This window comes from Fomitiporia mediterranea (assembly GCF_000271605.1).
Source record: "Fomitiporia mediterranea MF3/22 unplaced genomic scaffold FOMMEscaffold_8, whole genome shotgun sequence".
Lineage (NCBI taxonomy): Eukaryota > Fungi > Basidiomycota > Agaricomycetes > Hymenochaetales > Hymenochaetaceae > Fomitiporia > Fomitiporia mediterranea.
Genome location: NW_006760393.1, coordinates 2,401,984 through 2,415,885, shown reverse-complemented (window position 1 = coordinate 2,415,885; position 13,902 = coordinate 2,401,984). Strand labels below are relative to the sequence as shown.

Genomic DNA, 13,902 nt, shown 5'->3' with positions numbered 1-13,902 from the left:
CAAGCCGCAAGTGCTTCTTTCGCTGCATCATCATTTCCAGGACCAAGTTTGATGACATGCCCACCAGTCAGCGCGTGTTCTTTGTACAAGTGGGCGAAATGGGCGGGTGATTCACTACGATAGTGAGTTTAGTATAATTAAGTTATATGCTATTCCCGCCCACTGATAGATAAACGCACGTGCCTTGCTACGAAATTTGTTTTTAGAGAAGCAGCATCGTTTGAGAGGGTTCCGCCGACTATTTGTTTTACTTTACCGTCGTGCAGGTCAATACATGGACGGAATACGCTGTGCCGACGTTTGTTCCCGGTGCAGGACATATTCTGTACCGAAGGCAAGCAACGAGGAAGATCGACGCCAACTCAGAAGTTGAGTGAGTTTGATCGAATTCCCGATGTCGTCATTTTTCCAGATCCGAAAGGCTCGCTGATGACGCAGACATGCTTGCGAGAGAGAGAAGCCCTTCGAGCGTGCGACGGTTCGCACATTCCCCATTGCTGCCGTTCCAGGCTGTGTTCCGCTGTGCCGTAACACCCTGTCCGGCCACATCTTTATTATATAAACCTAGGTTTACCCCAATGCTTTCACGACGCGTTCGATAAGGTCCACCCCTTTCTTAATGCCTCCAGCACTCAGGAGCAGAGAGCCAATTGAAATTAGGAGAGCTCGAGGGGAGGTTGCTTGTGCCGAATGTCGAAGGTATGTACGCTTGCTTTTGTCTCTGGGAAATCAGTGACCTCATGAAATGAAGTTCTTAGGCACAAGCTGAAATGCGATCGATCAGTATGTGCTCCCTTGTTGTCGAGATGGACTATGCACAACAGAAATCTCATGCATACAGATCCCTTGCAGCACATGCATACGAAAGGGGTGCCAGGAGATCTGTCCGAATGGTACGCTGTCATTTTGCATGTTTATTCGTGGAATTGACAACTTTATATTCACTTAGGGACCTTGGCTGGCGTTCAACAACCGCGCCGGACTCAAACGCCCACGGATGAAGAGACACGTCAACGCAAGCTCACTCAAATGAGCAAAAGAATTCGGCAGCTAGAAGACGCACTGCAGATATCTCATAGCTCTGTGTCGACAGTCTCGCACCCGTTGCTCTCTGAAGACCTCTTAGACATCAAAAGCCTAGGAGAAGAACCCGCAGAAGTCAAGAAGGAAAGCGATGACGAGGACACTATTGGCTCATTCGGCACCTTGGCGGTGTTGGGTACAGGAATAGAATCCTACGTTGGCACGGACGTGGGTACTTCCATGTGTTTTGGATATAATAACGAATTCTTGCTTACAGTTTGATATAGGCATTGGTCATTGTACGTTCGTGATTCGTTATCCTGAATTATTTGGGGCTGATGTTGCGAAAGGATCGGCTTAGCTCTGCTGAGACGATTCATCTGAAAGTGAATCCAATCATCCCACCATCTATTTCCCGTGCCAGTGGCACGTTTCCATTTACGCCTCTTTACCTCCCCACTGAAGAAATCCAAGCGTCAATCGAGCAAAGATTGCCATCCTTCGAACGAGCGTCTGCACTGATTGAAGCCTATCTCGAAAATATCTCATGGTTCTCTCGAGCAGCTGATCGAGAGCAGATTATGGAAGAGCTCATACCTGAAGTTTATCGAAGGCGCCGAAGCGCAAACACCAATAGTAGTAATACAGCAGAGCCAACACACCCACATGTACTCTCGCTGCTACTTGCAGTGTTTGCTTGTGGCGCAGTAGCAGATCTAACCCTTTCGCCGTGGAGTGAAGAGGCCGACGTATACTATAATCTGGCTTGGACGGCTATTAGTCTGAAGCCTGTTTTTGACGGTGCTGGCATACACGTAGTGCAAACTATCGCGCTACTCGGATCCTACGATATTTTCTCGTGCCAGAAGAATTCGCTTGAAGGGACATGGAAAATCATCAGCTTTTGCATGTCGCTGGCCTCGAGCGTGAGTTTCTATTTTAAATTTTCCCTTTTGCAAGAATAGCACGTAACTTGAGGCCATTGACAGATTGGCTTACGTGGGTATCGACTATATCCATTCGTGATCTTTTTCTAACCCGTATTTATAGATCGGGATCCAGCACATTTCAAACTTCCGCCCAAGCAAGTTCAACGTAGGCGAAATTTATTTTGGGAACTTTACTCCCTGGACATGTGGAGGGTACGGCAGATTCTTTCTTGGGATAAAGAATTTATGATGAAAACTTTGAGCAGAGCATTGGCTCTGGACGACCGATAGCGTTCACCATGTCAGTCGTTGACTGTGAATTTCCGGAAGATAAGGATGCCACGCTCAACGAAGATGGTACAAGGGTTCCTAGTTGTACGTACTCCACTACCTTTAATTAACGCGCAGCTTACTCTTTGTTTGAAAAAGTGTGGCACATTCGATACCGCTTTGCAAGTGAAGTCATGGCCGGAATCGTAGAGAAACTTAGCTCCGCACGTCCCTTGAAGTACTCCGAAATTCTTGTCTTTGACCAGCAGATCCGTGACTTCGGTCCTCAACATGTCGTCAACCTGGCCGCAGCAAACGCCAGTGCATCACACGCAGAGAACGCAAGTATGACGAGTCTTCTGAAGAAGTGTTTATTGACTTTACTGAAAGATGCATGTGAGCCATTGTGACCTTTTGAAAAGCGCGCTGGGTTTTTTCTAACTTCAAAACGATTTTATTTAGCATTACTTTTGTTGCATCGGAATTTCTTTGTTCGAGCACTGGCCGAGAACCCATTGAATCCAATGAGGAGCCACTTTGCACCATCGTTCCTAGCAACATACCGCAGCGCAGCAAATATCTTACGTGTTATACGCGAGCAATTTGACTCTTGTGGACATTATTTGACGAGGGTCTGGCCAATTTGGGCGCATGCGCTTTCTGCGACTGTTATGCTTGGTTCTGTGGCAGCGGGTGGGATTACATCCGTTCTTGCGCCTCAAGCGTATCTGGAGTTCAACCTGGCTTTTGAAATGTTGACCAAGGTGCAAACGCATCCTCTTGTCAAGGAAGTGATGGTGCGTTTTTTTCTCTCCCAGTTGTTTTTTGTGGTCGGACTGACTGACTAATTTGTGTAACTCATAGCCGATGTTGTTACGCCTGCGCGATCAAGCAGTCCAAGCGCTGATGAAGAGCTCGGACGTCGTGCCAGAAAGTCGGCCGTTGATGGTCAACCTACCACCCACGAGAGAAGCAGAGAAGGAGTTCAACGTCGTCAGTGGGATGGGACGATTGATTAGGAAAGGTCTTGAGGAAGGAAGACTTGGCCATAATGCGATATCCCGACTCATTGACGAGTTGGGCCCGCCAGCGAGTGGGTCGAGGAGATCCATTTGCGCTCAGACAACGTCTGATTCTTCAAGGGGATTATACGACGGAATTGCTATTGATTGCCTTCCTAGTAGGACGGCCTTTGCAACTCCTGAAAGAGAATCGCGCAGAAGTGGCTCGGAAGGCCTGGATAGCCCTTTTGTTACTCGAGAAGGGAGCCAGGTTCCAAATTCAGCGATTCAAGCAGCAAACGGGACCGAGAGTGCACAAGTGATGGATCATACATCAGCGTCATTGCCACCATCCAGTTCATCGCGCGGCTCTTCTGAAGGCGGACGTCATGAACCCGTAGAGCAGCAAATCCTTCACGGTGGGCACGGAATGGACGTTGACTACAGTTCGATTTCTCAGGCTGATGACTTGACGGCGAATACACAAGGCGAAGTCGAGCAGATCCAGCAAAGTACGAGCCGCTCAACGCCCGATACACCTCTTAACTTCGATACACTGTCGACGCTTTCGCCAAATGGGGTGTTTAACACGGATTTCGACGTGAGCTATAATATGCGTGCTTCGACGGGTGAAGAAAGCGTCCTGCCGCTGTTATCTGATGACATGGACGTATGGCGCACTATCCTTCAGGATTCACGCTTTTTCGGTATTCCTGCTGAAATGCCGAATAGAGCTCAAGAAGAGTGATAGCAGTATTAGCTTGGTGTACCTTTCTTTTCATCGTATAGACTATTTATTGTACTACATAGAAAAGAACATTAAACTGTAGCAGTTAGTTGTCCGTTAAATTTATGTCCGATAGTGTTTCCAAAAGTGGAATGCTAGTTTATGTAATGATAAATGTGCATAGCCAAACTTTTTTTGTGTGAGTATGTCCTCATACCCCGACCGCTCACATGGATCCCCACTCACGGCTTTCGCAGTATAATAATCAACAGGGGCGGCCGAAGTCAGGTCCACACCTACAAAATATACGACAAATGGAAGTTAAGACGATGAATGTCTTTGAACACTTTCGGAAATCACCATCTGAGTCGTTCTCTTCGTCGAGGTCGGCTTCCTTGAAAGACCTAAAGGATTTAGCTACTCGTCCTATTGCATCGAATTCGCGAGTACGGAGGGATGAGAAATATAGAAGGGATATGTACCTTGCTTTCATTGATAATGCGCTGAATCAGAAGGCTCGGGTGCGTCTTTCTTTCATCTGGTAATAAGGACTGCTTTGTTGACTCTTGGTCTCGGGTTAGGGGATAAACGAACATTATGATGACCTCGTACGACAATTTAGCCCGACTTCTTTATCAGCTGCTGGACAGGCACCGCAATCGGCGGACCAGCAACAGCTGCGCGGGTATCTCACTGCACTTACACATGTTGTGTCGAAACTCGACCGCGCGCATTTTTCACTTGTGGATGCGATTGTGAGTATGCCTTGGACGACGATGGACTCGGCATTTGTCAAGACGTATATATCATTTGTTGGGATGCTTGTCAGTGCTAGACCGGAGTATCTTACGCTCGTATTGGAGAGAGCTGCGCAGAGTTTGACATACTGTAAGTCTTTGTTTCCGTGCATGGTTACTAGGCCGCAGTATATCTCGGAAAGGCTCATGACATGCCATTTATCCTTACCCAGACTCTGCTCGCAAAGCACTTGATTCCGGTTTTGCTGAAAGTTCATCTTCACCTTTGACTCGGCGTATTGTGTACGACCGAGTACACAGTCTTGTCGCACAGCTACTTGAGCTCATCCCAACCCTACCATCGGCTTTGTATCCTCTCCTCGCGCGTAACTTTCCTCACAAGCGGCAGCGCGAGGCAGAACATGTGACATATATTCGCAACCTCCTTCGATTATCGGATTATTGCCCAGAATTGTGGGATCGCATATTGGGTCTCGTCGTTGATAGGACTCTGCAAATCGACGTGAGTTCGGTATTGCATTTAATTTGCAGTTGTATGTTGATTCATGCATAGGTTGAGATTCAAGTTGAGCTTGAAGAACTTGAAGCAGAAGGCGCAGATGAAGAACCAGAGGAGATTTTTCATTTGGACTTGTTCGATACAATTATCGGACAGGAAGCCAATGACTCGGACTCTGAGTCGGAGGATGAAGACGATGGTGGGATTAGTGACTTGTCAACCGATGCGGGAAGTGATAGTGACGCCGACGCGCAGGAAGAACAGATGAACGTGAAACATGTCCGGGACATGGTGTCTAAACTCGATAGTATACTTGAAGTTATTTTCAAACATCTTGACCGCTTACATTCAGCGATCGTTGCGCCTTCGGAGACGCTAGAGACTACCAGGTCCTCGCCGGCCTCGAATGATGTACCTTCTGAAGGGCCCAACGATGTTCCTGTGCCAAGCGCCAACCCACTCTCAGCATCAACCACAAAACGTCAAGCACTTGCCGAATCACACTTCCACGCACTTCTTTCCATCTTTGAACGCACGATCCTTCGCACGTTCAAGTCCCGCTACACCCAGTTCCTCATTTTCTGGTACTCATCTCTCGACACGCAGTTTCGAGACCGGTTCCTAGGGACAATCGTCTCTGCGGCGTTGCTCGAACCTTCACAACCAGTCGTCACACGAGCGGCAGCTGCAAGTTATGTCGCAAGCTACGTAAGTCGAGCTGCATTCGTTGCGCGTGGAGAAACACAGATGGTCGTACGTGTGCTGTGCCAGTTCCTCGAGACGCATCTGGATGAGTTCGAGGCGTATGCGAAACAGGCGGCAAATGCTAGGAGTTCTGGCTATGAGGTCCTGAATCAGCAGAGTGCGGAGCAGCATGCTGTCTTCTACGCCGCAGCACAGGCGATGTTCTTGATCTTCTGCTTCCGCTGGCGTGATCTTACACAGCGGGACGAGAACGACGCAGATATTGAGGAGTTTGAGGACGTAGCAACCATCAATGGTGGTGTCGCTCATCGTGCGTGGATGCCAGAGCTCAAGGCCATGCAGCGGGTTGTAAATTCGGCGCTTAATCCTTTGAAGGTAAAATAAACTAAACCGCATGTCTAAACGAATAGCATATTAACCTGATTTCTTCTCATAGGTGTGTTCCTCGAACGTCGTACAACAATTTGCACGAGTCGCACAACGGGTGGGGTTTATCTATTGTTTCTCCATTCTCGAAGCAAACCGACGTTCCGAATATGCGTCAGACTCAAAGAATGTCTCTGCTTCTGACTCTAATCCAGCATTATGGGTTCAGTCCTTTGATGCAGACCTCACGACGTTCTTCCCGTTCGATCCGTTCAAGCTATCGCGTTCTTCTGCATACATAGAGGGTATTTATCGGGAATGGGCGTCTGTTGCTATAGATGACAGTGAGGACGAGGATGAGGATGATGAAGACCATGAAGACGAAGTAGAAGAGGGTGAAGGAGGTGAAGTTGACGGTACTTTGCCTGTCGACGAGGACCTGCATATGCATGGTCCGGCGAGCTTCGTTAGTGATGCTGGAGGGCTAGGCGAATCTTTTGGAGGGATGAGCATTAGTCCTGCTCAGCCTCAGGGAATTGCAGCAGCGTAATAGAGAGGATCTTCTTACTAGCATAGTTTTTTTCCTTCCTTTCCTTCAGTGTTTGTTTGCTTTGCTTGTAAGTTATGGTTTTCACGCTGTTTTCATCTGGCTTTTTTTTTTCGTTTACACTGCCTTCCCTGTTTGTCCGATGAGGATAATATATTCATGTATCATAGATGAGTTTATTGTGACCCAACGAGATATGACGCAATGTTGTAAACTTAGTTTGAGTATGCATGAGCATGTCGATCCCGTTTTAGGACGATGATCCAAACGGGATACTCAGGTACATAGCCATCCGAATGTCCTAGTACTCCTTCACCTATAACAACACAACTCGCTTACTATTCTCTAACCTATCAATCTATCATCCCCCCCAAACCTCTTAAACAGATCAGTCAATGGCATCCTCTCGAGCTAGACATACAGATCTGCGCGACGAGCTGCTCCAAGCAGCAGAGCTCCGCGCTCAACAGGACCCTCCGCCAATGAACATCAAGCAGCTCGCACATATACATGATCTGAAACAACAATTCCGACGGCTCATCGATCCGGGCATTATGCGTCCCAATAACAAGGAGACTGCGCTCATGGCTTTGAAAGTAAGTGTGGCGTGTACCTTATTTCCGTGTCATGAATACATGCATAGTGAGTGAGTCTTGACTTACTCGGGATTGTTTTTGGTCTGTGGGCTAGACTTTGGAGACGCTCTCGGATAACCTCCTCCGAGAACATGACAACGAGAAGTTTAGGAGCTTCAAACCGACGAATAACGCTATTAAAAAGCGGCTAGTAGACGTAAAAGGGGCTTTGGAATATGCTGTTGCAGTCAGTAATCCAGTTCCTTTTTCCGGATATTAATAGTAACCTTATTAAATTATTCAACGTCTCTGTAGCTCGGGTTCCATCTCAAAGTACGCGTTTCCACCTTAATTTAAAATATTTGGACTAGAGTTTGAGCTCTGGTATCCACTTCAGGTAGAGCAATTCCAACCTATATACATATTCAACGATCGCCACCTCGAGGAATTACAAATTGGGAATGAAATCCTAAAAGAAACCCTCATTCGCGAAGCTGAGAAACAAGAGAAGGCTTCACAGGTCAAATTAACGGAGAAGGAGTTACGGGAAATCGCTCGTCGTAAAGTTCGTAATCTTTATTTTCGTGTCACTCATCATTATTCGCGTTGTTTGTCCGTTCATGCATTTATGTATGTAGGTTCAGCTGAATTTCCATGAAGACCGATTGGAGAAACAGTTAAAGGATAAACGCGAGGCTGATTCTCGAGCTGCGCGGGAAGCTGCAGGGGCCGCGCCGGCGAGTCCTACGAGTCCTACTACTTCGATTATCCCTCCTGGAGGTGTAACCCTTAGTGGGCAAACTGAGTCCGGCGCGGAAGGTTCAAGCACTAGGCAGAGGGTATCGTACGAAGATGACGAAAGCGAATAATGAAGGAACACAATTCCTTACCTCGCATGTACTATATTTTCCTCGCTGGATCATTGCACATGAATTTGTCACTCCTCACCATCTCATTTGTTGACTTTGCAGAATGTATTTGATGTATTGGGATGCATAACATGACGATGTAACTGAGTCTTAAAAATGCATGTACTATAATATACGAAATGAATGAAAAAACCAAGATGGGTTTCCAGTGGAAATCTACACTCGAGAACCATACCATGCTATCCTTCACCGGAATGGAAACTTCGTCTTGTCAAGCTTCGCTATAGGTCGATTCACACTTGACGCAGGGCGGCCGTTTGGGACATTCGGAAGAGGCGGGAGAGGTGGCATCGGGAATTCTGCGAGATCATTCATCGTCACGTGTGGGGAATCGTTAGTTGGGACTAGAGGTTTTGAACCTGCGCCGACACCAATTCCGTTAGTGAATGCGTTGGAAAAATAAAGCAACTGATATGAAAGCTCACCAGCAGGTGCGCCCCAATGTCTTGCCCTCTCGAGTACGATGCTATCCCGCTTCATGTGTTTTCGTTCCGGAATTTGCGTTAAACGTTCCGTTAAAGGACGGTTTGCCGGGTTCTCCTCTCGAACAGACGCTAAAGTCCTTAACGAGAAGGATCGCGAGACGCCTGAAACACCGGACGGTCGGAACGAAGATGACATCGTTGATCGTCCAAGGGAATTCGTCCTCCTGATCTCTGAAGGACGAGTTGGGATACCTGATGGACGAGCACTTTGTGGTAAAATGCGACTTGCGTCTCGTGGCGACGTAGGGAGCATGCTCGTTCGAATACGAGGTTTTTCTGGATTGGACTGCGGTGGAAAGACGAGCCCGACAAGTTCTTTGTGTGACCTTCGTGGACGTCGACGCATTGAATGCGAAGATATGGAGATCCGAGGAATTCTTAGGACACGAGATGCTGATCGCTGAGCTTGTGCGTGGACGAGCTCGACTAGTTCTTGATGAGACCTTCGTGCCCGGCGGCGAGGGGAAGATAGTGTCGCGGCTTGCACCGATGGGTAGAGCTCAAGATGCGGGTACACAGCGGGGTCTACTTATCGTATCAGTCCTTGGTTCCACTCCACAATCCTGGAAAAGTGTACATACAGATGTCAAAGGCTGGATATTTCGCTTCCAACTTCGTTGACAGCTTGGTCGTCAGAGGTGTTGGATCCGAGGTTTGACCCGACTTGTAGATATCGAAAAATGGGTAGACGAGAGCATCTAGCACGGAGTAATGTCAGGAACGCAATACTAACAGTTGATGAAAGGAATGCATACAAGTATCAATCACCGGATACTTTGCGTTCAACTCAACTCGAGGCGCTTCGCGCCAGTATTCAGATGTCGAAGCGCTGCCTGAACGGTAGATGTCGAAATACGGATAGACTGCCGGATCTGGGAAAAATACGATTAATATCATGCATATATGAAGGAAAGCATTCCGATGCTTACAGATGTCGAAGTTGGGATACCGAGCCTCGCAGATGTTCGAGACGTCCTTTTCAAGCGAAAGTGATGAAAGTGAAGGATATACGCGTAGGTTAGGATAGACAGGAGAGTCTAAGATACAAGCCGGTGAGCGGGGTAGAAAAGACAGAGGATCATAAAGATGAGAACCCACAGATCTCGAGATGCGGATATGACGGCTTCAATGTTACTGATACCGATCGTTTTGCAACTATTGCCGGCTTTGCCGGTCCTCGAACTTCGTTCGGTACGTTCGGGGAATGAGATGACCCAGAGCGCTTTCCAGAATCACCATACTCAGGATAAATCACGAGGTGAGGGTACGCAGGCGAATCTGAGCGGTATTGTAAGTAACGCGAATCAAGGAAGATGTACGTATACTAACAAATCTCAAATGAAGGGTATGAAGCCGGTAGTTTCACAGACAGCAGCTCTTGCGGGTTTCTCTGAGCCTCGACGACATATCCCGGATAGATCTCAAAGGCCGGGTAGACGGCCGGATCTAAATCACGCTCGTTAGCACTCAATCCAGCAAGGATACATAGACGGCGTACATATGCTAAATGCAGGATATCTTGTCGAGAGTTTGACGTCGATTTCCTTGCTCGAGCCATTCACACACGGTCTTGAGGGATACAAGTCGAAGTAAGGATAGACTGCAGGGTCTGAAAAGCATTCATAAGTTTCGTTAAAGAGTGATGATGGACAAAGACTTACAAAGACTGATCGTAGGGTAGCCTGGCTCTAACCGTGTTTGTATCGGCCGCGTAATATCCCCGGTGCGCTGGTAAGGCCATACGTGCTTCCATGGCGAAGCTGGGCGCTTCACGGCAACCTCGGCGTGTGAATGGGGAGCTTGCTTCCTAGGTGGTTGCCTGCTCCCACTGATAAGTACTCCTACTGAGACTTCGGGATACAAGTCAAAGTACGGATACACTGCCGAGTCTAGAGCAGGTTTCAGACATGCTATTCGATTAAATGGGTAGCATACACTTACAGGGTTGAATGCAAGGATATGAGGGCTTCAAATGAACGGAGGTCGTTTCAAGTGGATTTGGCTGAGCCTCAACGACATGCCCAGGGTAGATTTCGAAGCTCGGATAGAGAGCAGGATCTTTAATTATTTCCAATTAGATGCAACAGAAGGAAGAAAGTAACAATCACTTACAAATACTGAAAGTCGGATACTTCGACTCAAGCTTTATGACGACCTCCCGACTAGTACCGCAAGCAGGCGGCTTTGCAGGATATAAATCAAAGTGCGGGTAGACCGTTGGATCTGTGGGAAGCCTTATCAATGACAATTACTATTGGGTTTGTGTCACAGACGTACAGATATCGAACGAAGGATACTTCGCTTCTAAACGAATTGTTATCGGGCGAACGACATTGTTGGTTACCTTCTGGTATGGCCATACATGCTGCCACGGTGACACATTACGTGACCTTGCAGATGCTACACTGGCGTGCGATACATGTTTATGGGGAGGCTGCTCGTCAGCGACATTATGAGACGCGGCTGGTGCTGGGTACAGATCGAAGTGCGGATACACAGCGGGGTCTGAGATACAATTAGCAGAAATTCTATATACTTCCTGAGGCCATTCGAACTTACAGATGGATAAGCAAGGATATGTCGGCTCTATGCGTGTTGAGACTCCTTGCACGGAGCCAGGCGCCGAAGCTTTGCAATAAGGCCAAACGAATTTCCAGGGCCTTGAGACTTGCCTAGAATTGGAATCATCATCGAGTGAAGCTCGGGGTTCATCGTCACCCGCACCGTAAGACCGAAGAGCACGCCCTCGATCCAATAGTGTATTCTCTTCGTGTTCGTTATCAAAGAACATGTTCCCAACTCCGGGAGTGTGCACACGGAAAGGCGAAACTGGACTTGGAGGCCATTCCAACGGTGCACCCCAACTTGTCGCTGTGCTCGGTGTGGCAGGTCTGCTGCCAAACTGACGGGCACCAAGGTCAACGGAAGGTGCACGGAAGCTCGACGCTGGGCTGTCTGGCCATTCCAGGGGTGCACCCCAGCTTGTAGCAGTACTGGGTGTCGCCGGCCTGCTTTCGAAATGACGTGCTGCGATATCAACTGATGGTGCACGGAAGCTGTATGCCGGGCTCTCGGGCCATTCCAAGGGTGCGCCCCAGCTAGTTGCGGTTGATGGAGTTGGCGGTGCGTCCTCCCACTGGCGCGCAGCGAGGTCTGGCGATGGTAATCGCGAAATGAGGCTTGCAACTGGAGAGAATACATCGTAATCAGGCGGACCAAAGGAAGTGCAAGTGGTCGGTGTCAAGCACACGGAGCCTTCCAAACGACCGTCAAGATGCACAGATGGTGCTCGAAGCGAGTCAGCATAAAGCGGATTTGCATCAATTAAGTCTGCAGAAAATGGTCCTGCAGACGAGATGCTCCATGTGAAGTCGTCGAGATTGAGAGGCTCGAGACCATCAGCAGCAGCAATTGTAGGTGTATCGTCCAACGGTTGGTTGTTCGGCATGTTCGCCGGATCCAGAGAAATCTGTCCCGTACTAGCTACGAGAGGTGATTTCGCAAATGAGGACGATGCGCGCCATTTCTCCACCTTCTTTTCGACATCAACACGTTGCGTCGCTGTCTCCGGTTCCTCATCTTCAACAGCGACAGGAACTGCGGTTGGGGTTTGCACGACGGGAGAAAGGACCAAACGCGGTTGATCAGCATCGGTCGGGGACAGCGCGGCCCGTGACGCCGGTCTAGAAGACGCCTTCGGAGTTGCAATGTCAATCCGGTCGAGAAGAGACAGCTTTCGCGGAACGTGTCGGATAGCAGGCACCTTCCTTTGAATGGTGACCGAGATATCGTCCACGGCTGAGTCCTCGGTTTGATCAAAAGTCGTCCGGCTTTCTTCACGCCGGTGACCGGGAGCAAGCGAAGCGGGAACTGAGGGAACCGCATCGGCTGTGTTTTTGAGCGATGACAACCACATGTCAAACCATCGAGCCTTTCGCAGGTCTAGATCAAATTCAATGCGTCCAGCGATGGGCAGGCCTCCCATGGTAGTCATCGACTGTTTTTCGTCGAACGCGCTTCCCCATAGGATCGGCCATGACTCATCAGAAATGCGAGAAGTGAATTGCATGCCTCCTTCCAATATTTGGAGATAAACGCAGATACCAGTCGTGCTTGGGAAAGAGAACTCGCGGGCAATGGCAGTTAGTTGGCCGGAGAGCTACATTATATAGGGGTAGTGATAATCGAAATGAACAGCATTCATCAGCATCTCGACCCTTTCCGCATCGAGGAAGACACTTACACTTGGCAAAAGAGGTAATAGAACGCCATGCGAGGCGCGAGCGGGTGCATTTAGAAATATTCCACTTCCGTGCTCGCGCGATATAGGTGGAGGTGGAATAACCATCACAAGCCATCTCGTCGCTGAACGAGGCAAGCGCAGATCACCACGCAAAGATCCTGAGTGAAGATACGCGAGATTCGAGGGTCGACGAAATCGTCCATTGGGCGTTTGCAATTCTACACCTGCAACCTGGTAGTTATCCGTTGAATCTACTCTTGTGTGTGACGACGATGCACCAACGTCAGCATATGATCCCATGTCTCGAGGGACGATGTTCATTGGAGGTAGGGAGTCAGCTGTAACTTCTGTTTCTGGAGGACTAAGCGGATGTACTGGACGAGGAATGTCGAAAGGTGACGGTTTGTAGAAAGGAGGGCGGGTGAAGCGAGACATGGTTGAAAGGTAGGTCGGTCTCCAAATTCAAGCGAGCGGCTGTTTGACGGAAGCTAGATCTGCTCACGTCGGCCAAAAGTCGATTTCGTGAGTTCAAGAAGGTTGCTCTCCAGGAGACTAGTAAAAGGTTGTCCGTCTGTCGTGAATCACAGAGGAGTACTCGTCAAGAGACACGTAGAAATGACGGGTCCGAGCAGCCTGAGAGCCTTATTAATGACAGTTTCAGCGGTGAGAACGAACAGAATGAGCGCGAATCTGCGTTGTTTGATTTGATCACGTATGTGTACGACGAGAGCCTGGTTACACAGTCTGTGCCTGTCTTTATAAAGCTGTCTCGAATAGGGCCTGCCTTCAGGATTAGTTTGAGAAAGCAAGGAGCGGAAAGGAAGAATGAAGGGGGTTTGACGCTA

General features: G+C 48.6%; 4 protein-coding genes across 4 annotated transcripts; 3 read left to right on the top strand and 1 right to left on the bottom strand.

Moving 5' to 3' along the window:
- The first annotated feature begins 596 nt into the window (after window positions 1-596).
- On the top strand, window positions 597-4,048 carry FOMMEDRAFT_126421 (uncharacterized protein). The gene is made up of 12 exons (XM_007268689.1): window positions 597-699; window positions 759-783; window positions 842-893; window positions 950-1,251; window positions 1,311-1,322; window positions 1,374-1,949; window positions 2,013-2,022; window positions 2,074-2,165; window positions 2,219-2,327; window positions 2,382-2,618; window positions 2,685-3,019; window positions 3,087-4,048. Exons 1-12 carry the CDS (start codon window positions 620-622, stop codon window positions 3,969-3,971), a joined length of 2,715 nt encoding a protein of 904 aa, XP_007268751.1. The 5' UTR covers window positions 597-619; the 3' UTR covers window positions 3,972-4,048.
- A 181-nt stretch (window positions 4,049-4,229) lies between these two features.
- On the top strand, window positions 4,230-7,007 carry FOMMEDRAFT_126418 (RNA polymerase I-specific transcription initiation factor RRN3). The gene is made up of 5 exons (XM_007268688.1): window positions 4,230-4,471; window positions 4,532-4,838; window positions 4,921-5,210; window positions 5,262-6,287; window positions 6,349-7,007. The coding sequence occupies exons 1-5, from the start codon at window positions 4,265-4,267 to the stop codon at window positions 6,826-6,828; spliced, it is 2,310 nt and encodes a 769-aa protein (XP_007268750.1). The 5' UTR covers window positions 4,230-4,264; the 3' UTR covers window positions 6,829-7,007.
- A 249-nt stretch (window positions 7,008-7,256) lies between these two features.
- Window positions 7,257-8,164, top strand: FOMMEDRAFT_62349 (uncharacterized protein; the record flags this gene model as incomplete). The annotated part of the gene is made up of 4 exons (XM_007268687.1): window positions 7,257-7,421; window positions 7,516-7,647; window positions 7,804-7,965; window positions 8,039-8,164. Coding segments are annotated over 4 exons (585 nt in total), but the record flags the coding sequence as incomplete, so codon positions are not given.
- Window positions 8,165-8,515: 351 nt separating this feature from the next.
- FOMMEDRAFT_135678 (uncharacterized protein) lies at window positions 8,516-13,492 on the bottom strand (the record flags this gene model as incomplete). The annotated part of the gene is made up of 14 exons (XM_007268686.1): window positions 8,516-8,688; window positions 8,755-9,339; window positions 9,396-9,512; window positions 9,570-9,686; window positions 9,744-9,851; window positions 9,913-10,092; window positions 10,144-10,260; window positions 10,313-10,423; window positions 10,476-10,703; window positions 10,756-10,872; window positions 10,927-11,037; window positions 11,092-11,319; window positions 11,374-12,973; window positions 13,058-13,492. The coding sequence occupies 14 exons, from the start codon at window positions 13,490-13,492 to the stop codon at window positions 8,516-8,518; spliced, it is 4,227 nt and encodes a 1,408-aa protein (XP_007268748.1).
- Window positions 13,493-13,902: the final 410 nt, after the last annotated feature.

Coding starts and splice junctions, on each gene's coding strand:
- FOMMEDRAFT_126421 (XM_007268689.1), top strand. CDS start 620: ATGCCTCCAGCACTCAGGAGCAGAGAGCCAATTGAAATTAGGAGAGCT. Junction 2,166..2,218: donor ACTCCCTGGACATGTGGAGG/GTACGGCAGATT, acceptor AACTTTGAGCAG/AGCATTGGCTCTGGACGACC. Junction 2,328..2,381: donor TGGTACAAGGGTTCCTAGTT/GTACGTACTCCA, acceptor TGTTTGAAAAAG/TGTGGCACATTCGATACCGC.
- FOMMEDRAFT_126418 (XM_007268688.1), top strand. CDS start 4,265: ATGGAAGTTAAGACGATGAATGTCTTTGAACACTTTCGGAAATCACCA. Junction 4,472..4,531: donor CGCTGAATCAGAAGGCTCGG/GTGCGTCTTTCT, acceptor GTCTCGGGTTAG/GGGATAAACGAACATTATGA. Junction 5,211..5,261: donor ATAGGACTCTGCAAATCGAC/GTGAGTTCGGTA, acceptor ATTCATGCATAG/GTTGAGATTCAAGTTGAGCT.